The sequence below is a fragment of the Lonchura striata genome, chromosome 6 (assembly GCF_046129695.1).
Source record: "Lonchura striata isolate bLonStr1 chromosome 6, bLonStr1.mat, whole genome shotgun sequence".
NCBI classification, from domain to species: Eukaryota; Metazoa; Chordata; class Aves; order Passeriformes; family Estrildidae; genus Lonchura; species Lonchura striata.
In genome coordinates, this window is record NC_134608.1 from 65,161,851 (window position 1) to 65,186,025 (window position 24,175).

The 24,175-nt window shown below is 52.2% G+C and overlaps 2 protein-coding genes across 2 annotated transcripts in view; both read left to right on the top strand.

Moving 5' to 3' along the window:
- Positions 1 to 24,175, top strand: part of LOC144246356 (uncharacterized) — a 387,512-nt gene that overhangs the window by 39,411 nt on the left and 323,926 nt on the right. The gene's annotated exons all lie outside the window — the stretch shown is intronic.
- On the top strand, positions 17,034 to 23,352 carry LOC144246408 (olfactory receptor 14J1-like). Its single transcript, XM_077783806.1, has 2 exons — positions 17,034 to 17,967; positions 23,330 to 23,352. The coding sequence occupies exons 1-2, from the start codon at positions 17,034 to 17,036 to the stop codon at positions 23,350 to 23,352; spliced, it is 957 nt and encodes a 318-aa protein (XP_077639932.1).

The window sequence follows — 24,175 nt, forward strand, 5'->3', positions numbered from 1 at the left end:
ATCTCATGGGTTTAAATAGTCTTGGGGGACTCTGCTACGTCAGGGGGGGTTGGTAGGGTCTCTAGGGTTAGTCAGGAGTGGAAAACTACTGGGTTAGGTGTGGTTACATTCTTTGGGGTAAATGGATAACATGTTGCAGGGTGAGAGGGGGATGGGGGTCTTTCTTTCCGTCACATCCCGAAATCTTCCGTTCGCCTGTCCCTATCTACTACAGGCTGCACAGGGGGAAGGGCTGCTGAGCCCTGAGCCCTCTGGGCAGGTGGGCCCCGTACCTGTCACACAATGGGGCCACACGCAGGAGAGCCATCACCACGTCAGAGGGCTGTGCCTCTGTCAGATCCAGAAGGGGCCTGTACAGATTGTATTCAGGAAACTCATTGGCCACGAGCCACTGGTGGATGTACCTCACCATGGCGGGCACCTGGAGAAGGAAGGGGAGACTTGGAAAGCTGCTGGAGGAAGGAATGTGTCCAGCTGCCCCAGAGAAGTGCTTCCCTTGCCACCACACTGCCATGGCCTCAAAGGCTCCCAGGGAGCAGCAGGTGTGGCTTGGGAGTCCAAGCAATTGCTGGGAGGAGAAAAGCCAGGCCACAGGCTGCTTACTTGCTTTGGGCTGGAAGGACCCTCCTCCACAAGCATATCCAGCAGGGCAGCACTGGTCTTGGTTTTGAAGATGGGAGAGTACGCTCTGAGCACGGTGCCCATGGCGCTGCTCTCTTCCTCCCGAATCCTCTTCATGAATTTGCAAACCATCTGCAGCAGAAGGGCAAGAAGCCCGGGATGCTGCATGGAGTGCTCCAAGGACAGTGCTGGGCTGAGCAGTGCCAGCAGGCCCAGCCCAGGTGGAGATGGCTGCAGGTACCTGCGCTGTTCTGCGGAAGCGGCCATGGGTGCGTTCCTGCTCTCGTGTGCGCTGCACGGCTGCACCTGGCAAAGAGTGAGCGCAGCCCGAGCTGAGGGGCTGCGGGAGAGGCTGGAGAACACAGCCCAGCCCTGCGCTGCCCAGGCAGGGACAGCCCCGCGACGGCCCAGGGCACGGAGCACGGCTGTGGGGTGTCTGCCCAGCCCCTATTCCATCCTGTCCATGGGCATGGCCCCAGGGGATGGCATGGGATGGGATGGGATGGCATGGGATGGGATGGGATGGCATGGCATGGCATGGCATGGCATGGCATGGCATGGCATGGCATGGCATGGCATGGGGCCAAGCTGGCTGCAGGTACCAGCCCTGTGGCCCAGCTCTGCCACTCACCCTTCTGCCGTGGATGAAACTGTTCCAGCTCTTCAGGCTGCTGTGCTGGGGCAGCTCCAGGGCCTTCTTTCTCCTCCTTCCCCCGGGCCAGCTTGGGCACGCTCGCAGGTCTGTGCTCTACGACACTGCCTGGATTCATGGCTGCTTGCAGAAGATGAAAAGGAAAAGGTCCGAGTCAGCAAGTGCTGCAGTCGTGCCTTGAGGGCACCTGCAAGAGTGAAGTCTTGGCAAGGCTACAGGACAGCAAGTCCTGCACTCTGGTCCTGGGGGCTCCAGCCACAAGGACAGGAGACTCCTGTCAAGGGCAGTGAAAAGCAAATGCCACAGTCTGCCCTCGAGGGCAGCTGCAGAAGAGATGCCTCGGGAAGGCCAGGGGTCACCAAGTGCTCTGGTCTGGCCACGAGCTCACCTGCAGGAGTAATACCTTGGGAAAGCTCTGGGTCAGCAAGGAACGAGTGGCTGTGCGAGGGCTCCTCACAGCACCGCTCTCTCGCGTCCTCTCTCGTCGTGTGCACGGAGCACTGTGGAGTGTAACTGTAACTTGTAACTGCCAACACCTCTGCCAGAGCGTGTCACCAAGGGCCCTTGGAATCCCTGCCCCGTTCCATTCCACGGTGACCATGCTGCACCGTGTCACCAAGGGCCCTTGGATCCCCTGTCCCGTTCCATTCCACGGTGACCATGCTGCACCGTGTCACCAAGGGCCCTTGCACGCACTGCCACCTGCCCTGGGGCCACCCCCAGCCCCCCAGAGTGGCCCAGCGTGGAAGGAATGCCTTGCCCCAGTTGTGTCAGACAGCCCAACAGGATCTTTAGGAAGGGCTCAGCCCATCAGCAAACGCTGCCCTGCTCTGCGGGCTCAGAGCAGCAGGAGCCCCCGCAGCTGCCGACACAGCCGCGGTGAGAAGGGCACGGGGCCTCCACAGAAGCTGGCACGGCCTCCTCGGGACACGTCCCACATGGTGGCCATCCTAAGCACGGCCATGGGACACAGACCAGGAACGTGTGGGCCAGGGCAGGAATGCTGCTCTGAGCCCTGGGGCCCGGGCAGCGCTGACAGCAGCAGGTGAGGCACAGTCCCCACCCAAGCAGAGTTCCCCCGAGCCCTGGCAGCACCGGTGCCCATCTCCTGCCCAGAAACCTGTGCCCCAAAAGGGCTTCTCTGCCCGAGGGCAGACAAAGCTGGTGTGCACTGGGGGCTGTGCTCCATCCTACAGGGTCTGTTGGGAGCAGCACCTGGAGCAACTGGTGGCAGCACTTGGTGCTTGTCAGATGTTGTTGCTCCTTCCCAGAATGATTTTTTCATGGAAGGGATTAGCAGCAGCACAGAAACACCAACAGCTACTGAACTTCACAGGACAAAGAAACTCCACCAAAACACTGCCATGTTTCCTTGTACTTTTGTGTCTTTCTTGCACTCTGAAAGAAAAAGAATTGGCCCAAGCCCTGCTATTCAAATCTCCAGCTGCTGTGTGTCTGCCTGTGGCAGCTCCCTGCAAACACAACTGGCTGCCTGCTCAGCTGGGCAATGGACGGCCACAAACAGGGAGGGCCCTGGTGAACATCTCTTTGGTCTCGTGGGGCAGCGAGGACACAGGAGACAAAAACTGCTCCTCCCGAGTTCATGGGGCAACAGAGAGATTTTATTTCCCAAGGCCCCCCATTATGTAGCATATTGCAGTGCGGAGGATCAAAAATGGGACATCATGCCATGATCAATATAATCAAAGGAAGCCAATTTTATTGTACAGAAGCCTGTATTTATAATAAGTTCTGCTGTCCATGCTCCTCTAGCTAATACATAATTGGTTAATCCTAACTGTCCCCGTGTCTAAAATTAAATGCTGATTGGATCACCTGATTCTTCAGGCATCCTGCTTTGGTCTGGCCCTGAGTTCTCTTTTGCATTTCTCAAATTTTGCTGACAACTTTGCTGACTCTTGCTTCCTGTTCTTCTTTTCCTGTCTTCAAGGATTCCCTGACCCCATTTCTTGAACTGGTTACTTGGTTAGCAGAAGGCTGGATTGTGCATCTGCTGATTGTGTCCACTGTCCTGCAAAAAATCCTCAACAATTCCCCCTTCTTGTTTCTGCACAAGCCAGACTGAATTAATAGCATCATCAGTTATCTTTCACACACAGTGTAATAAGCAAGGAATAATAACAAAATTGCTACAAGAATTCAGAGTAGCATAACGCCAAAGCGTACTAAGTCCTTAAGCCAGCCCATTATGCCCCAAGGTTTTAGCCATTTGTCAAAAGTGTTCTCAACAACTGTGAGCGTTTTCATATTCTGCTTAAGCTGTGAAAGTTTCTTGTGAATGGATTCAGAGTGATCAGAGAAATTCACACAACACATTCCTTCAAAATCCTCACACCCATGTCCTTGTGCCAGCAATTAAAAAATCTGTGGCAGCTCTATCTTGTAACACAGCGTGGCATATGCCACCTACATCAGTGGCGAGTTCATTCAGTAGTGGATACATAATGCTAATTTGTTTTTCCTGCTCAATATGCTAATCGTTTCAATTGTGTAAGGACCTGAGTGAAGGCTACTCCTGGTGTAAAATTTGAGGCTAGGATAACTGATGCATGTGACCCACATGTTAGTTTGATGATCAGTGTTATATAATCCCTGTGTTTCCCTGATCATTGCACTGATTATCATTGTTATTACCTGCCAGACTATTGCGTTATCGCCATCATTGTTGATTGCACCCACACCTTGCCCAATAGTCTTTGGTCTCGTCCCACTGATTGTCAGGAACATGCTGTCATTGTGGTATTGCTATCCTTTCTCCACACTCAGTAATCTGATACTGCAATAAAATCTGATTTGCTATGGCTTGTCTGGCCAAGTGAAATTGAATACAAAGCAGGCCTCTTTGATCCTGTGTTTCTATCAAAGATAAATCTTGTCTAAAATTCCACTGTTGTAAAAATGCTCCCTCCAAAGGGACAGGAGGAGGCTGTCTTTGATGATTAGGCCCTAAAAATATGGAAAGTGCATTTTCTGGGGTAAGTGTGTTAAGTATGTCAAAGCATCTATTGCATGCTAAGTTAGTGGACCTAAATCTCTGCTTTTTCTTTTAAGCCAAGATTAGATTGTTTTCTTGGCAAATTTGCCGCCAAGATTTCAAATTACATTTTACACAGTGAACCTGAAGCCATGGCTTATATGCATAGCTGTGCACAGGGCAAGCATTTTCAATCTGATTTACAATCTGTGATAGGAGTGGTGGTAAAGCATCAGTACCAGTTACAGTTACTTTAGGTCCAGGTGTCCATCCTGCTCCTGCAATTTCCAGCAGCCGTGGGAAAAATTCCGAGCGTTGATCAGCCATCAGGTGTTGGAGGAGTGGATCCGGATGTATCCAGATTCAGTGTGATTGCCAACGTTCTGCCTCTGGGGATAGCATGGACTGATGTCTGTGTTTTCAAGTAGGGCATTACCCACTTAGTTGGCACCCAGCTGTTCTGGTTTGAAAGGAAAACCAGCGAGAGACTCCAGGTCAGAAATACAATTTATTGGGAAAAGGGAAAAGAAACAAAACCATACAATAATATAAAAGAAAACCTACTCACAGAGTCAGAATAAAACCTGGCAACCCTTTGGCCAGGGTGTTGGTAGCAGCCCAAATTGGAGTGGCTGCAGTCCTCCTGGAGTGGCAGATGTGGTTCTGTTGGAGCAGTGGTGCTGTAGAAAAGGTGTAGTCGGTCCAGTGGAAAACCCCAGCTGTGTCCTCTTGGAAACCTGTGGGAAGGCTGCTCCTTTGTCTAGAAATCCCAGGATATATCTAGGTGGGAATGCTTAGCTCCTCCCCCCGGGGAGAGTATCTCACAGTGGGCTGGTGCCATTCTGAGTCACGGGGTGTGTCCTCGATCCCCTGTTAAACAGAAATGCCTCTGGAGGGAGTTATCTCTGAGCCGTGTGGGAGACATTGATGGGCCCATTGACAGGAGATAAGGAAAATTGCCCAGAGGGCAACTGCTACATGGATGGCTATAGAAAACATCTGGCCTCTCAATCTCAGACAGCAAATGAACTGTAGGTTTACTGATAAATGAAATTGGATATTGAAAGATGAAACAAACGATGGGGAAAAAACATAGATTCCATGAAAATTAAAATCTGAAAGTGAGGGTCATACATTAGAGGGGAATCTTTGGTATCAGGCATATCAGGAAGTCTGTACCTCTCAAGTACCTCATCCAGTGTGGAAAGACAGAAGGGAAATCAGGATAAAAAGGAGGCTGCGTCCTCCAAAAATTGGCAAGAGCTCAAGGGAATGCCTCATGGCCTCTCCCTTTATTTGAATAAAATAAAAGGACTCATCTGTCTCTGTTTAGGACATAAACCTGTGGCAGCAGCTCTCTGGCCACAGAGAGAAACAACTTTCCCAGGCATTGTCCTGGGGGCAGGCTGTGAGAAGATCAGAGAAAAGAATGAGAAACGATTCTTATCTTCATTTGCTGCACCTGCTGTTGTGAACATGTAGAATGTGTTATGGAGATTTGTTTATCAAAGGGTGTTTTTTTAATTAGCCAATGGTGGTGGTGTTTGGATTGGTGGACCAATTAGGTCCAGGTGTATTATAACTGTATATAAAAGGAATGGGTTTCTTAATAATGATATATAATATAATAAAGAGATGGATCAGCCTTCTGTGAATCCTGGGGTCAATACTAATTATTACCTAGCTGGGGGCCTGTGACAATGACATAAACCTCTGGTGTTTGTGGATTAATTTTCCTGACAAGTTCTTCCCAAACTGTTCCAACGGGGATCACTCTTCCACAGAGCGCAGTCCTTCAAGGACAGCCTGCTCCAGCTCGGGTTCCCCCAGGATCACACGTCCAACCAGGAAACCTCCTCTGGGGTGGGCTCCTCTCTCCACAGGTCTGCAGGTCCCTGCCAGCAATCTGTTCCAGCACAGGCCTCCCACGAGCTCACAGCCTCCTCTCAGGCATCCTCCTGCTGGGGCATGTGCTCCTGCAGGGCTGCAGGGCAATCTCAGCATCCCCGTGCCCTCCCTGTGCTCAGGGCTCAGCTGCCTCCCCAGGGCTGCCCCAGGGCTGCAGGGCAATCTCAGCATCCCCGTGCCTGGAGCACCTCCTGCCCCTCCTGCACGGACCTGGCTGTCTGCAGGGCTGCTCCTCTCACACATCCTCGCTCCTTTCTGGACACAATTCCTTTGCTGCACTTGCTTTTCCCTTCTTCAGTGAGTTTACATATTCACAGCAATTACAGAGGCATCAGCACATCCCTGACGGGCCCGGCCCAGGCCAGTGTGCCTCTCCTGGAGCCAGCTGGCATTTGCTCTGTGGGCATGGGGGAGCTTCCAACAGCTTCTTGCAGAAACCATTACTTCACCTACCAAAACCTGCCCATGCAAACCCAACAGACTTTCTTATCTATTTCCCACCACCTCACTACACTAAGAATTTAATTCTAGTGACGATAATCATCAAGTGGTGACGAAGAGGGAAATTTAATATGTAAGTCTGCAGGCACTGAAGTTCACACTACAGACTAAATGAAAAAATGCCTCAAACCTACTCATCAAAGAGTCTAACTGCTGGCACATTTGTACATGTGCATTTATTCAATAAAACTCATAATTAGTTGTAATGATTAGGCTGAATACTAATTTCGCACCAAGATCCTCCTGCTTTTGGACCTAATTCCAATTGAAAAATATTACAATAAGCATTACATTTTTGGTAAAGACACATGCCTAATCCACAGGCCACTGGAGCCACAGGTGGCACTGAATTTTAATGTTAAGAGGGACTAGAACATACTACATTCTTTATAATGATTTACATTGACAGTTCACCCTTACTGCTTATGTGACAGCCCTCAGGTATCCATCTGACACTACAGACTGCCTTTCTCAGGTTCAACACCTACACAAACAGAGAGATGGCCTCCCAACACATCTGCATAGGTAAGATGGGAAAAACGAGAGAAAAATTTCCTTTTCTGATTGTCCAAGATTGGAGCACCAAGATGTTTCATATTACCATCTGAGTAGGAGCTGCCTCTGGGCAGTTTTCCTTAACTCCTGTTAATAGGCCCAACAATGTCTTGCCACATGGCTCAGAGACACTCTCCAGGAGACAGTTCTGTTCAACAGGTGATCAAAGACACACCTCGTGACTCAGAATAACATCAGCCAATTGTGAGATGCTCCGGCCAGGGGGGAGGAGCTAGGCATTCCCACCTGGATAAAACCGGGACTTTCTAGACAGAGAGTCAGCCTTTCCACAGGTTTCCAAGAAGACACAGCAATCACATCTGCAATTCCAAGAGGACTGCAGTCACTCCAATTTGGACTGCACCAGCATGCTGGCCAGAGGGGTGTTACGTTGTATTCTGACTTTGTCAGTGGTTTTCCTTTTGTAGTATTGCACGTGTTTTTGGGTTTTTTCTCTTTTCCCAATAAATTGCATTTCTGACTTAGAGTCTCTCACTGGTTTTGCTTTCAAACCAGAACATTGATACAAAATAAAGAGGAAAGCTGGCAGTCCTCACCCAGAGCTCTGCAGAAGGTTCTGTGGGGAGCACACCTGACGTTATTGAAGCTGTGTGTTCAGCCCAGAGCCCTGGAAAGATGGGACTGGCCTAGCTGCCTCAGCCTGTTTGGCGCTGGCTCTTGCACCGTTCTGGCCCTGCTGGTACAGCACTCACTGCTTGCCCAGCTTCCCTGCCATGTGTTGTACATGTTCCTGACCCATAAATCCTGTGAGACTATTGCTGATGGAATAGGGAGGAGTCACACTTTGAAAGAATCCTCTTCAGTTCCCCTTTGTTTGAACAGAGGTAATTCAACAAATCTATCCACAAATGCTGGAAGATATCCTCCAGTTCTGCCCATGGAGATGCAAATGGCCCTGAGCAGCACAAAGGGCTTTGTCAGGAAGGCCACTCCTTTCCAGGATTTCCCCAGAAGCCCCAGGTCAGTCTTTTCTTCTCTGTGCTCCCCTCTGGCTCCATTCCTACGCTGCCTCCAGATCATGAACGTGGCAGGGACAACCAAGGAAACCACCATGCATGTGTGACAATGGATCTTTCCTCCAGTTCCCACAGAGGCCATGCCAGACACTACTGTCTGGATTCCAGGTCTGCAATTTCCTCCTCCAAGTGCAGCTGGTGCTGCCGAAGGGTTACCTCCTGCTCCTTCATCCTCTGGACAATTCCTTTTTAGTCCTCAGGAGAAATCCCATTTTTTCCAGGGGGCTGGTTGATGCTGACAATGGCCATCAGCACCAGGTACCTATGGAAGATTCCTTCAGCCATGGCTGATCCTTCCCTGAAAGAGAAAGAAAGGAGGACAGAGCCAAGCTCCAGACTATATTGCCTCGGGAAGAGACAGGAAAGAGGCTCGCCCCTGGCAGGAAGGCTCTGGCCAGCCCTGCAGAAAGGCTGGAGGCCAGAGGTGCTCCTCAGGGCTCACCTGCTGCTGCTGGTTCCAGTCCAGCTGCCCAAAGAGGCTCCACGAGCACGTGGTGAGGAGGAAGAGGAGGAAGGTGCAAGACACAGGGACACAAACCTGAGCAGCCAGCTTTGAGGAGAGAGAAGCTCAGCATTGCAGATGACAGAAGAAACCAAGCCCAGACCCCCAAGCAGGAGAAGGAGAGGAAGGGCCCCCCAAGCTGGCTGCAGGCAGACAATGGAGACCTTGCCCAGATGTTCCCAAATGGGCTGGGGGGAGGGAATACACGGCCCTGCTTTCCAGCTGCTCCCACCAATTCTGTCCCTGCCACTGCTTGGAGACAAAGCCCAATGAAATCCTGCTCAGTGTGGGCAACTGGGGCCTTGAAGGGCTTAGTGTGAGGTCAAGGCTTCCTTTCCCTCCCAAAGCCTTTCCCTTGGCAGCCTTGGGCAGGGGATTCATCCTCCCTCCCTCCTCCTTCCCACAGACCTGCTCGGAACCACTCCATGGGCACTTTCCATTCTCTGTGTCTGTCCTCAAGTGCATTGCCAACCTGGGTCAGTCCTGGCCCTGTCCTGAGCTCCCAGGAGCTCACAGGCTGAGATGGCAATGCTCAGCCACACCAGGGCCCTGCCCCTGCCAGCAGCACCCCCACAAGCAGCAGCAGCAGCAGCAGCAGCAGCAGCAGCAGCAGCTGCAGTCGCCTCTCAGCTGTTGGTGCCCCTGCACTGCAGCCCCTCCCACTGGCACCAACGTTCCCTTGTGGCCTTGGAGACAGTCCTGAATCCATCCATGGGGTCACAGAGCCATGGAATCCCAGAGTTCCAGGTTCCTGGAATCCTAGAGTCATTGAATCCTGAGAACCACACTCAGAGGAGGAGGAGGAAGAGGAGGAGGATGAGGATGAGGACAAGGAGGACGAGGAGGAGGAGGACAAGGAAGAGGAGGAGGAGGAGGAGGCAGAGGAGGATGAAGAGGAGGTGGAAGATGAGGAGGAGGAATAGGAGGAGGAAGAGAGAGAACGAGGACAAGGAGGTTCATGAGGAGGATGAGGAGGAGGAGGAGAACGAGGAGGAGGAGGAGAAGAAGGATGAGGAGGATGAGGACAAGGAGGAGGAGGAGGAGGATGAGGATGAGGAAAAGGATGAAGATGAGGAGGACAAGGAGGACGAGGATGAGGAGGATGAGGAGGAGAAGGAAGAAGAACAGGAGGAGGAGGAGGGCAAGGAGGAGAATAAAGAAAAGGAGGAGGACAAGGATGAGGAGGACCACGAGGAGAAGGATGGGGAGGATGAGGATGAGCAGGATGGGGAGGACGAGGAGGAAAAGGAGGAGGAAGATGAGGAGGAGGAGAAGGAGGAGAATGAGGAGGAAGGGGAAGAGGAAGATGAGGAGGAGGAGAATGAGGAGGAAGGGGAAGAGGAAGATGAGGAGGAGGGGGATAAGGATGAGGAGGATAAGGAGGAGGAGGATTAGGAGGAGGAGGATGAAGATGAGGAAAAGGACAAGGATGAGGAGGACAAGGAAGAAAAGGAGGACAGAGGAGAAGGAGAAATAGGAGGAGGAAGAGGATGAGAATGAGGATGTGGAGGAAGATGAGGAGGAGAATAAGGATGAGCAGGACAAGGAGGAGGAGGAGGAGGAGAAGGAGGAGGAGGAGGAGGAGAATGAGGATGAGGACGAGGACGAGGACGAGGACGAGGACGAGGACGAGGATGAGGATGAGGATGAGGATGAGGATGAGGATGAGGATGAGGATGAGGTTGAGGACGAGGATGGGAACAAGAAGGAGGAAGATGAAGAGGATAAAGAGGAGGAGGAGGTGGAGAAGGGGTTGTTCAAAGAGCAGTTAAAGAATGAGGAGCTGGGAACCTGTCCCCATGGAGAACCCATCTCCCAGATGTGCTCCATGTCCTTAACAATGCCCCCTGGGGAAATGGAAACCCCCTGGCTGTGCATGGCTGCTCCCAATGTGCAAATACAGCCCTGGACAGTGAGACTGGGACTGCCTGGGAAATTGTTCTGGGTGTGATGGCCCTGGCAGGGCCAGCCCAGACTCTGCAGGACTGGACCTTCATCCACTGGAATTAGTCAGGATAAATCAGAAGCAAATGAGAGTTAACAATGCAGGAACAGGAATCCAGATTCCTCCAGGACACTTTGGTTTGGTAACTGCTCACTGGAGTTTGGCCTTGCAAAGTGCTCATGTCATGGGAGGAGGAACTGATGCAGATTATCAAGGGGAAAATGAAGTAATTTGGATAAAGAATAGTGAACAAGATTGGATTATTCAAACCCATGACAAGGTAGCACAATTATTGATATTGTCAGGGTTTAAAACAATTGGGAAAAAAGTAGATCCACCTCAAATCACTGCTGTTGGTGGAGATAAAGGGTTTGGATCCAGCAGTGCTAATAATGAGCCAGAGTGTGGGTCCAGAGGCCAAAGGGCCTCCCGAGGCAGCTGAAGAACAGCTCCTGGGAAGGACAGCAGTGTTTGAATCCTGAAACCTGGGCAGGAACAATGGGAATGTGTCCCTGCAGCCAAGTGCTCTGTGTGAGAACAAGTAGATATTACAGGAGATTGTTTTACACATCCTGCCAGACCAAATCCCCCTGTTTGCCCCAGTGAAAACTCGTGACCTGGACTCCATCTAGGATGGAGCCAGGGCTACGCCCTTGTACTGCCCAAGGTGTATCTCTTGAAGGCCTTTAATAAATACCTGCTTTATTCCTTTAACACTGCCTAGCTCTGTTCTAGGCAGCCTCTCAAGGCGTCACCACCAAACCAAGGGAGCACAGACCAGGTCTGGCTGGCTGGGCCTCCTGGAGACCACCTGGACACCTTGGCATGTCGAGGGCTGCTTCTCATCTGTCCTGAGGCACTGGGGCTCTGGGCTTTCCTTCCGATGGGAGAGAACTCTCCTTCTCCTCCATGGGCCATGGCCAAAATTGGGATTCCTCCTCCAAAACTCTGTACATCCAAGGATTGCTCCCAAGTGAAAGCTGCCAGGACATACAGGTCTGGTTGCCCTTGGCCTCTTGGGAGCCACCTATCATCTGCTTTAGAAACACTGGGGCTTGGTGCTTTCTTTCCAATGAAAAAAATTGTCCTTCTTCTCAAGATGTCCGTGGTCAAAAAGGAGATTCCACCTCACAAATTCCACATATCCAAGGACTCCTCCATGACAAAAGCGGCCAGGAAGAATGGGTCTGTTTGGTTGAGCCTCCCAGGATCCACCTCTTTCTTCTTCTGCCATTGAAATGCTTGGGCTCTGTGCTATGGAAAAGAACTGTCCTTCTTATCTATGCAGGAATGGCCAAAACTGGGGTTCCGCCTCCCAAATTCTCTATATCCAAGGGTTGCTCCCAGACAAAATCTGCCAGTACCATCAAGTCTGGCTAGCCTTGGCCTCTGGTGGCTGCCCCTGCCACACTGGGGCTCGGTGCTTTCCTTCCCATGGAGATCACTGTGACGCTGTGGGCACCTCATGGAACCAAGGGGATCATTGTGGCACCACTGGAGCCCATGGAACCAAGGGGCCATGGTGACACCGTGGGGCTTCATGGACCCAGAGACCATTATGACTCTGTGGGGCCTGATGGAACCATGGAGACCATTGGGACCCTTCAGGGCCTCATGTCACCAAGGGGCCATTGTGACACCTCAGGGCCTCCTGGAAACAAGGGACCATTGGGACACTGTGGGGCCCCATGGAACTGAGGGAACATGGACCAGGTCTGTCTGGTTGGCCTCCCAGGGGCCACCTGACAGGTCTGGCTGATGTTGGGATGTCAAGGACTGCCTCTCATCAGCTCCTGGAGCACTGGGGCTCTGTGCTTTCCTTTGTATGGAAAAGAACTGTCTGTCTTTTCAGACGCCCATTGCCAAAACTGACACTGCCTAAAAAATTTCCTGCATTCAAGGGTATCTCTCAGAACAGAATCTAGCAGTTCTGGCTGGCCTTGATTCCTGGTGGTCACTTCTCCTCTGCCCCTAAAACAGTGGAGCTCTGTTCCATCATTCTGATGGAAAAGAACTGGTCTTCATGTTCAGGGACCATGGCCAAAATTAGAATTGGCCACCGAGCCTGGCCAGGGTCGTGTAACCATCTGCAGCCCCGGGCAGATATTGACTCTTCCAGTGCTGCCATCCTCCCTCCAGTGATAGAAAAGGACACAGGGCAGGCACACAGAGGAGCAACATGGACACACCGAGGTCAGTGAAAAGCAAGTTAAGTCCCAGATAGGAGGGATGAGGAGATGCCTTGATCTTGGGGCTGTAATCCTCTGCTAAAGCTATGGAGAAAGATGTCATTGATACATTAGACTCTTTTTTTCCCTGTAAGGCATTGAAAAGAATTGAGAGATTACTTATTTCAGCTAAAGTAAGCAAATGTTGAAGTAGATGTGATCCCATGAGAAGTTTAAGCAGACAAAGAGAGCAGAGGGATGAGACCCTGTGCCCTCAGGGAGAGAAGAAGACCTCTGTTCCCAGAGATAAAGATGATTTGAGAAAGAGATGAAGAGACCCTTTGCCTTAAACAGCTCATCCTGAAACTAATACCCCATAAGTTGGCATGGGCCATAAACACAGCTGTGAGAAAGGCTATGAGAAAATGGGAGGGATTTCACTATTTCACTTTTTCTGAGTGGCTGATATTTGTGGAAATGGAGAGCCGCAAGAGAATTGTTTTCTTGTGCAGAAGTCTCCATAGCAATAAAGAGAGACTCCTCTCTCTAAGTGAACTAAAGAACTACTATTCTAGAGGTGGGAAAGTGACTGAAAATTTTAGGTTTTGTCTCCTTACATTGTCAAGAAAGAAAAGATTGTAGGGAGAGGAAAAGTGCTCTGAAAGTTTTGTTCTGATTCTTATTACTCTTTCATTTAGTTATTGTTAATAAACTTTTCTTTATACCCTTTTAAAGTTTGAGCCCACTTTGCCTTACTCCTAATCCTATCTCAGAGCAGGAAATGAGTAAGTATATTCTAGTGAGTGCACTGGTAATTAGTCAGCACTGAACCCACCACACTAATTGATGCATTGGCCAAGAAATCTCAAGTTGGTGAACCAAAATCACTACAGAAACTTCCTGATGTACTGCCCCATACAAGATGGAATTTGAGGCAGAGCCATGGTTTTTCAGGACTTCCTTGATCCTAATGAGCCCCGTGGTGCATTTGGAGCTGAGCCCTGGAACCTCAGGGCCTGAGAGGAGATTACACAAACCTTTACAGGAGTCAGAACAAGAGGAAGCACCCAAAGTGTCTCAAAACATTAATGGGACCCACTGAGGTCCATCCCCAACACAGGCTCCTCATGGATTCCTCGGAAGAGACAACTGGAGGCCAGGATGGCACAAAAACCTCTCAGAGACTCAAAATGGCACAAAAACCTCTTAGTGTGGAATGGAAAATCCAAAGTACCTTGCAAAAGTTAAGAATCTCCAAGTATTAATGAGCCCCAGTGAGTGTCAATACAAAGCTCTCAACAGACAGGTTAAAGCAGATAACTGGGGCCATGATTGCACAAACCTCTCACAGAGTCTGTAGCAAAAAGGAAACACCAAGTACTTTAAAAGAACTGAAGTACCTTGAAACAGTAATGGGCCCCACAGAGTGTTGTTTCTGACAAAGCCTCTCCAGAGAATAATTAATGCAGAATACTGGAGGCCAAAATTTCAGAAAGCTCTCAGAGACTCCAAGGCAAAAGCCAAACCCAAAGTCCTTTGAAAAACCTGCAGTCCCTGGCAGCATGAAGGAGACCCCAGGGCCATTCCTGACCAAGGCTCCCCAGGGACTCCTTCCAGCAGATCCTTGAGGCCACTGGGATGTGGGCATGGGGGGGATGCTGAGGGCAGGAGCAGGGGCTGACAGTGCCCAGCCTGGCTGGGGCTGTGCCAGGAGGCCCCAGGGCCTCAGGACAAGGTGTCTCCTCACAGCCCTTGGTGGCACAGACCCTGCTGTGCCCCAGGGCACCAAGACTTGGCTTCTCTTTGTCCCCACCTGGCATCAGTGCCTCCAGTTCTCTGCTCTGCCTGGGGCCTGGGGACACTTTCTCAGTCGTGTCCCTCAGTGGGACCCATTAAAAGTCCAAGAAACTTTGGAGTTGGATTCTGGCTTGGAGCTCTGGAGAGGTTTCTGCAGCTCCCTCTCAGGGCCTGATGTTCAGGGGTTGGGCACAAAGCCGCAGAGGGTCATTAAAGTCCTTGTGCTGTGTCTGTGCTGCTGAGCTGGGCCGGGCTCCTGGCACAGAGGGTGATGCTGGTAACCAAGCAGAGCTTCAAAAGCACATTTCTCTTGCTGAGCAGCTCTTCTCCCAGCCCAGCAGGGCTGGGGCACTGCCTGCAGCCAGCCCGGGCACAGCACAGAGGCACAGAGAGCTTCAATCAGTCAGGGCTGGGAAGGGGCTGAGAAGTGCCTGGGGCAGAATCACTGCCAGCCCTTGGCACAGGAACCTCTGGCTGCAGGACAATGCAGCTGCAGCTCCTGCAGTGATCTCCTAAAGCTGGAACATGCCAATGCCCACAGACCCTGTGAGTGCATTCTCTGCTCATCTCCTGTGCAGAGCAGCCAGGGGTGCCCAGGGCTGTCCTGCAGAGCAGGGTCCTGCAGCCCAGGGCGCTGTGCTGGGCCAGGGACTCTGCTGCCTGCCAGGGACAGCTCTCAGCCGGCCCTGGAGCTGCTCCCAGCGCTGGCCAGGAGCTGTGGGGGGAAGGAGCCACCCTGAGCAGGGCAGGTGCTGCTGCTGAGAGGGGCTGGCTGGGGCAGGGCTGCTCCCAGCTCCAGACCAGCCTGGGCACAGCTCCGGAGGACACTTCCCAAAGAAGGTAAGCCTAGGATTATACTTATATACTTAGAAAACTATAATCCTTTATTATTGCTATTAAACTCTTGATTACCTCTCTTAAACTCTTACTGAACAATATTAAAGTTTTATTATATATCTCTATATCTATAATATTTAATTAACTCTAGTACATTTCCTTATGGTTTTTCTTAGAATTTAGAAAAATAACCTGACTGTATAAATGCATTTTTGAATATTATATAGTCTTTTCAACAGGATGAGGACCTACAAGAAGAACATTTTGGTTTTTGTATGCCAGCAGTGATAACGAAACCTGGGGGAAAAATGTCCTTGGACCTACTCCAATGGGTTGAGCCAGGGGTGTGTAACTGGGACACATGAATATTCTTTTGAATGTCCTTGTAAACTATCCTACTTAATCAACCTTAATGAATTGTTGAAATCAGGGGCTGGTTGTGCCTCATCCCCACTGGGACACCTGGAAGCTTCCAGTAAAGGTCTGGTTTTTACTTTACTGTTCTAACACTGTTGCAAGGGCTTTTTTCTTGTTTAATTATAGACAACAGGGGGTTGAGAGAAGCAGAACAGGAATTGTAATCCCAGAATGACAGAACATTCTGAGTTTAAAGGGAAACACAGGATCACCAATGAATGTTTGGACAGAGACTCCAGAACTGTGACTTTGGGTGGTCAGTCTCTCTGCTGGGAGCCTCCCAAAGGGCCTTCAGCCACTCCTCAGCCCTGGGCAGCAGCAGCATCACCTCTGCAGGGCCCAGCAGGGCTCTCCTGAGCTGCCCTTGCCCAGCTGCACACAGAGCCTGCCCCAGCCAGGGCCCTGCACACAGGCAGGTTTCTGTAGGGCCGGGCCCAGGGCACACAGGGTGGGATGGGCTCTGTGAGCGCTGGCAGGGACAAGGCACCTCTCAGGAGGGGATGTCCAGGTCCAGGGAGATGCTCAGGGAAGCAGAGGGGGCTGAGCAGAGCAGTGCTGGGGGAACAAGCCCATGCAGCCCCTCACCTTCCCTCAGCCACAGGGAATCCTTTGCCTCTCTCAACTCTCAGTGGCAAACTCTGAGTGCAGCAGGAATGCTGGGGATTTCTGACCTCAGAGAGAAAGGAATGATCTATGGGTAGGATAACAATTCCTTAAACCAACTCCTGCCATCTTTTTCCCCTAGAAGTGAGCATGCAGATGGTACCAAGCCTTTCTGCATTAGAAGTGATTCCCCTGACAAATCCTGAATATCCAGCCTTGTCCCTCTGCCACAGGGCCACAAACCCAGGGCAGCAGGGCAGGGATGGCTCCTCGAGAGCCCCCATGAACAGGCCTGGCTGCTTCTGGCACACTCAGCCAGCACAACTGGAGCTCAGGCAGGGACCTGGGTGAAGGTTTTCCCAGAGCAGGAACAAGGGAGGGTGAGTTCCAGCAGGACAGCCTACAGGAAATGGCCCAGGTTTGGCTCCAAGCAGCCTCTCCTGACTTGTCCCTGTCCTTTCTCCATGAACAGGTGCCCATGTGCAGCCACAGCAAATGTCTAACAGCAGCTCCATCAGCCACTTCCTCCTGCTGGCACTGGCAGACACGCGGCAGCTGCAGCTCCTGCACTTCTGCCTCTTCCTGGGCATCTCCCTGGCTGCCCTCCTGGGCAACGGCCTCATCATCAGCGCCGTAGCCTGCGGCCACCACCTGCACACGCCCATGTTCTTCTTCCTGCTCAACCTGGCCCTCAGCGACCTGGGCTCCATCTGCACCACTGTCCCCAAAGCCATGCACAATTCCCTCTGGGACACCAGAAACATCTCCTACATAGGATGTGCTGCACAGCTTTTTTTTTTTGCCTTCTTCATTGGATCAGAGTTTTCTCTCCTGACCATCATGTGTTACGACCGCTATGTGTCCATCTGCAAACCCCTGCACTACGGGACCCTCCTGGGCAGCAGAGCTTGTGCCCACATGGCAGCAGCTGCCTGGGCCAGTGCCTTTCTCAATGCTCTCATGCTCACGGCCAATACGTTTTCCCTGCCCCTGTGCCACGGCAATGCCCTGGGCCAGTTCTTCTGTGAAATCCCACAGATCATCAAACTCTCCTGCTCTAAATCCTACCTCAGTGAACTTGAGCTCATTTCTGTTAGTGCCTGTTTGGTATTTGGGTGTTTTGTGTTCATTGTTTTCTCCTATGTGCAGATCTTCAGGGCTGTGCTGAGGATCCCCTCTGAGCAGGGACGGCACAAAGCCTTTTCCACCTGCCTCCCTCACCTGGCTGTGGTCTCCCTGTTTGTCAGTACTATAATGTTTGCTCACCTGAAGCCCCATTCCATCTCCTCCCCATCCCTGGACTTGTCAGTGTCAGCTCTGTACTCAGTGGTGCCTCCAGCCCTGAACCCCCTCATCTACAGCCTGAGGAACCAGGAGCTCAAGGCTGCAGTGAGGAGACTGATGACTGGATGCTTTCAGGCCAATTGCTGTAAATCACTTGTAATAAAAGTCATCTTTGATACTTCTTGTTGGTTTCATTTCAGAGGTTCTTTTTCTTTGTTTTACTTTTTTCATATTTTCCACAAAGAAGTATCATTTTTTGTGCCATTTCTCATTTTGTTTGCCTGCACATACCCGGTGGCCTCAGACGCTGTCAATGAGGGGCTGTGCTTTCAGGGCCTTTAAAGAAACTAAAGACTCTCCCAGCAGAGTGTTCTGCAGAGATGCCCTTTTGTTGCCTTCTCTGGAGCTGCAGCAGCAATATCTGTGTGCAGAGCTGGGGCAGATCAGGGCTGGCACAGCAGCTGTGCCCAGGAGCAGCAGCACTTGGTGCTGCCAGTGCTGCTCCCGTGGCCCTGCCCCGCTGCCCTGGTGGCCCTGGTGTTGCTGCAGGGCCTGAGTGCTCTCGGGGCCGGGCACAGTCCTGGGGGTGGCAGTGCCGGGGCTGCAGCAGGGACAGGCCATGGGCACTGCTGGGGCAGCGCTGACGCCTCAGGCCAGGGCCTGGGGGCTCCAGGCTCCTTGCCCAGGCTCTCTCAAGAACACGGCCAGGCCAATGCTCAGCACAGAAAACCCCCGTGAGCAGCCCCAGGCTGGCCGTGGACAGGCTGGGGGCAAACAGCACGGCTGGTGCTCTGCAAGGGCCCTGGGGGAGATGGGAAGGAGCAGCAGAGCAGGGGCTGATCCATCCCCAGTGCGCTGCACAGCCCAGGGCAGCGTCCCAGAGCGTCCTCATGGAGCTGCCAACAACATCCCCCTCTGCAGCCCTGGCCTCTCCCCCAGCTCACACAGGTGCCGCATCCTTGCAGGCACAGACACGGCAGCACTGGCTCAGCAGCCCCTGTTTGCATTGCACGCAGCAGGTGGGAGCACCCCCATGCTGGTGCTGTGGGGACATGAACCTGAGGCAGCACAAATGCCATCAGCCCCTGAAGCCAGGAAGGGCTGGGGACACCAGGGAAACCACTCAGCTTTGTCCTGGCCTCTGCAGTCAGCCAGAGAGTTTGTTCCCATCAGCTGGGAGTTTCCTGTCCCACTGCAGACGCTGCTGCTCAGAGCCAGGGCTGCCTGGCAGCCACCCCCAAACTGCCCGGAGCATTTCCTTGGCTTCACCTTTGCTTTCTTTACTCTTCCTGATACAAATTTTTTCCTTTTGTCCACCCCTGTTCCCTCCCCTGCACACAGCCCATCCCTGTTTGCCCTTTCCTCTGTGGCCCCAATCCCCATTGCAGTTCCTGATTTGGCATCATGGGAATGTCCCTTGGGGAGCAGGATCATCCCACAAGAGCTGCAGGAATTGTCTGCAGGCTCCTGCAGTGCCTGGTGCTGCTCCCTTGCCAGAGGCACCCCAGGCCAGGGGGGCACATCTGGGCTGCTGTGTGTGGCTGTGGGGCTCCCTGTTCTGGGCAGTGAGGAGGAGCTGCAGAGGCTCTGCAGGACTGACAGGATGGGCTTTGGGGCTGTGAGGAGAAGCTGAGGGACCTGGGCTGCTGGAGCTTCTGAAGAGGAGGCCCAGGGCTCCTCCTGCAACTGCTCCAAGGGTGGTTTCAGAGAATCACAGAATCAGCAAGGTTGGAAAAGACCTTGGAGATTATCAAGTCCAATCTTTGCCCTGACACCACCTTGTCTCCTCTGATGCTTTTCTTCTCCAGGATCAACAACCACAACTCACAGTTCCATGCGGCACCACAGTGTCACAATTGTTCCTTCAGTTCCCAGAGTCCTTGCAATGCAGCAATGGCCCCTTGATTCCATTGCCCCCAAGCTCTCCCAAGGGTCTCCTTGGTTCCACAGTGTCACAATGGCCTCTTGGTTCCACAGGCCCTGCAGGGTCACAGTGGCCTCTGTGGTCCCACCAGGACCCAGACTGTCACAATGCACTCCTTGTTTCCATTCGGCCCCACTGTGTCCTGATGGCCCCGTGGCTCTGTGGTGCCATGTCAGACACAGTGTCACCATGGTCCTCTCAGTGCCACCAGGCCCCGCAGTGTCACAATGGCCCATTGCTTCCCCAGGGCCCTGCAGTGTCACAATCATCAAAGAATCAACCAGGCTGGAAAAGACCTTGGAGAGCATCAGGTCCAACCTGGGACCCAAGACCACCTTGTCACCCAGACCATGGCACTGAGTGCCACATCCAATCTTTCCTGAAACACTTCCAGGGACAGTGACTCACCCACCTCTCTGGGCAGCCCATTCCAATGCCCAGTAATCCTTTGTGTGAAGAATATTTCCTGATGTCCAGCCTAAACATCCCCTGGTGCAGCTGAAGGCTGTGTCCTCTTGTCCTGTCCCTGTTTTCTGGGAAAAGAGCCTGACCCCCACCTGGCTGCACCCTCCTGTCAGGGAGTTGTAGAGAGTGATGAGGTCTCCCCTGACCCTCTTCTTTTCCAGGATAAACAATCCCAGCTCCCTCAGCCACTCCTCACAGGACTTGTGCTCCAGACCCCTCCCCAGCCTTCTTGCCCTTCTCTGGACAAGCTCCAACCCCTCCAGGTCCTTCCTAAATTGGAGGGCCAGAACTGGACGCGGCACTCGAGGTGCTGACCAAACACTGATGAGCACAGGGGAAGAATCACTGCCCTGCTCCTGCTGGCCACACCATTCCTGATTGATAGGAGTGCAAAGGGTTGCATGAGGGAAATGGTGGGGAGGGAGTGGGGCAAAGTGTTATTGATTGTCAGTGAAGGGTCTTGATTTTCATATATATTCAAACTACATTAGAAGCTCCTGTGGGTAAATATCAATTTGAGATTGTTGATATCAATATAAAAACAGGAAGAGAAAGAAGAAGAAAAAATTCTCTCTGCATTGTTTTCAATATCGCATATTCACTTCTGAAATCTGCCTAATTAACCACAGAAGAATGAAGACTTAAATTATTCCCACAAGTTTCTCTGTTTTGTGCATTTGTACAAATGTTTATGAGCTTTTCTTACTAAATTCCTGAAATAAAGATCTCAAGAAAGAAGAGGCCTCTGGAGTACTAAAATTCACCAGCAGCCTCCAGGAGGCTGAGGATGCATCCCCATCAGAGCAGCAATGAGCAGAAATGGGCACAGCTCTGTGGCTGCCCCAGCTCTGGGATGGGCCCTGGGCCTGGAGCAGGAGCAGCTCTGGAGGGCCCCAGGGCCGGGGCTCTTGTGCTGGCCTGGGCAGATGGGATGGCAGGAGGGGCTGCAGAGCTCTCAGCACCTCAGGCAGAGGGGAGCAGGGCAGCCAGGGAGCTCCTTTGGCCTTGGCCAAGCCCCTTCCCCCATGGTGGGGCTGAGTCCTGGCTGAGCTGCAGCTGCTGCTGTGCCCTTGGCAGGGGCTGAGGCCGTGGGGCAGTGCCCAGAGCAGCCTGGGCTGAGCAGAGCTGTGGGGCCAGAGCCGGCTGGGCTGTGCTGGGGAGAGGCCCTTGGTGCTGCCCAGAGCTCAGGGCAGCTGGCAGAGCTGGCAGGGAGCTGGGCTGGGCTGGGAGAGCCTGGCACAGAAACCATCAGTGTCCATCTCAGCCTGGCTGAGCGGGCAGTGGCAGGACTCAGCCCAGGCCTCGTGGGGCAGGGCCAGCGCCTGGGCAGGCATTGAAAACAGGCAAGAGCCCGAGAGAGGAGGCTGCTCTGTGCCCTTGGGGCACGGACAGAGCAGGGAGGGGCCCAGGACATTTGTCAGCGCCAGCCTCTGTCTGTGCCAGCCCTGGGCAGCCCTGGCTGCTGAGCCCAGCTCTGCCCTGGGCTGAGTTTGGCTGTGGCCCAGCTCCATCCTCCTGCGGGGCTCAGGGCCTGTTCCCGGCCATGGCCAGCCCTGGCCGCCTCTCTGCTGGCCCCGAGGCCGGCAGAGCCCGGGCAGGGCTGTCTGTGCAGCCCCACAGGTGCCACGGGCTCGGCAGGAGCTGGCAGAGGCTGCCCAGCAGGGAGGCCATGGGGCACAGAGCCCCAAGGCTGCCCAGGGCCCCACGGCACAGGGGCCGTTCCCAGCCGCAATGCTCCTGTCCTGGGCTGGGCTGCACAGGGGCTGTGGCACCATGGCTGGGCCAGCACAGGGCCACAGAGGGGCCACGCAGCTGCTGCCGGGGCTGGCAGCAAGGCCGGGCACAGACAAGGAATTGCTGAGCATGGCCTGCACTGGCCAGGGCTGCCTGTGCCCAAGGCAGAGCTCAGCTGCCCTTGGGGGCTGCAGGAACACTCAGGAGCCCAAAGAGCCTCCATGGCTGTGCTGGAGACCAAGGCTGGAGCAGGGAAATGCAGGGCTGCTGTGCCATGGGGAGGGCATGGAATTCCAGCACACACCTCAGCTCTCTGATGGTCCCGGCACCATGCTGGGCCCTGTTCCAGACTGGAGCAGAGCAGATGTTGATGGCACAGGAGCCCTGCGGGGCTGGCAGGGACCTGCAGCTTGCAAGGTGCTCTGCTCTCCCTCAGCGCCTCTCTGAGAGATCCAGTCCCATCTCGGCACCTCAGGGCACAAGTGGCACTGCCTGTTCATGGGCACACAAATTATTTTGGGACATGGGGTTAGGAATTAGATGGGTATTGATTACAAATAGATATTTAGATGATATATATATTGTTTAATATTTGCTGCATTCTACTGTGCTAACTGCCTGCGAAGGGAAGACAGGGTGCACATGCAGGAGCAATATGAAAGAATGAAAGCATGTGTGATAAGGGAAGGATGATGTTCATCAAAACAGGACAAATTTACAAGGCTACCAGGATAACACAGCTCCTCGGAGCCCCAAACCAGATTAGACCAACCTCACGGTTTGGACTGTGATCAAAGGATCTATAAGCTTGCACATGAAGATGGGGTGAGAAGGTGAACTTTGATGAAGACCACTTACTTCATCCCCCTGCAATCTCCAAGACAACCACCAGAGACAAGTATAAATGCAGAAGGGACTGATAAGCTGATTAGCATATGAAGCAGGACAAGGTGGAGCCAGGAAATGAATATGCATTGATGTATTGCAAAACCTTATGTATATGTAACATTTTAGAGGATAAAAAAGAATGCTGAGAGCAATTAGATACTCATTCCTTTACAGAAGTATCCTGCATGTGTCCAGCTGGAAAAACACATACTTTATAACTCATTTTGTCTTTGAGTTTTAGATGCTTTCTGTGCATCAATGTCTGCCTGGAAAGGGGCACAAGTTTTAATACCTGGTAGTTTCATAATATGCAAGTAAATCTTTATTATCTGGGTTATTTGATGGCAAAAATATGGCAAAGTATTCCCTGCAGGAACAGAAATTTCCTGGATCTACTGGATTCTTCTACTGATGGCAGAAGAAGAAATATTGATCTTCCCCTCTACCTTGGCCACCAACATTCAGTCTAATATTTCATTACCCTCTCTCTCTTCAGGTGTCTCCAGCTCTCCTGTTTAGATGACCATTTCTAAGGACATCTCTTCATTTAGAGCAGCTGGATTTATGTCCTTCCCATTGCTCCCAGATTTCCTCCTGCATCTTTTCTCTAGTCATTCAAATTTGTCTCCCTTGAGTGGTATCATACTTTGGGCTTCAGAGAGTTGCCCAATCTTTCAGAAATTTAAGTAACTCCTTTGTCAGCATCTTAGTTGTATTTTTATCTTTCTTATCTTATGTATTTGTCTAAAATCCTTCCTCTATGCCAGTCACTTGTGAATGGTGGACATATCAGATGTGGCTGGAATGCCACAAGAAGTTCAGGGAAGTATTTTGATGTTTATTAAATTTTATCATTTCACATTTTTTATGTTGGCCATGCAGAGAAACCTTTCTGTGCATCTGACTCTCACCAGTACCTGGTCCCTCAAAGGACACAAACCTGATAAGTTGTGGTTCCCACTGCAGTGGTGGCACTTGGACCTCGATCCATAGCCAGAGCAGAGCTCCCTTGTCCCAGAAAGTCCCTGGCAATGCAGGGATGAAGGAAACAGGACAGGCTGTGGAGATCAGGGGCAGGGCAGACCCAGGGAGAATAATGACTTTTGCATTTGATGGAGCTGTGCCTTCCCTTGGCTTTGTTGGCTGGCAATAAATGAACATCCCTCTGTGTCTGGGGCAGCTCCTTCTCCAAGGAAAGCAGGTGGGAGTTGGAGCCCAGGAGCTGAAGCCTGCAGGTGCAGCCTGGGCTGGAGGGAGCTCAGATTTGCACAAGGCTGCTCTGAGTGCCAGGGCTGGGATGGGGGAAATGGTGGGGTGGGGGTAGGGACAGAGTCTGATGGAT

What these genes read in the sequence shown, in the direction of transcription:
- LOC144246408 (XM_077783806.1), top strand. Translation starts at nt 17,034, where the DNA reads ATGTCTAACAGCAGCTCCATCAGCCACTTCCTCCTGCTGGCACTGGCA. An exon ending in ATGCTTTCAGGCCAATTGCT is followed by an intron (nt 17,968 to 23,329) that starts GTAAATCACTTG and finishes CTCTCTCTTCAG; the next exon opens with GTGTCTCCAGCTCTCCTGTT.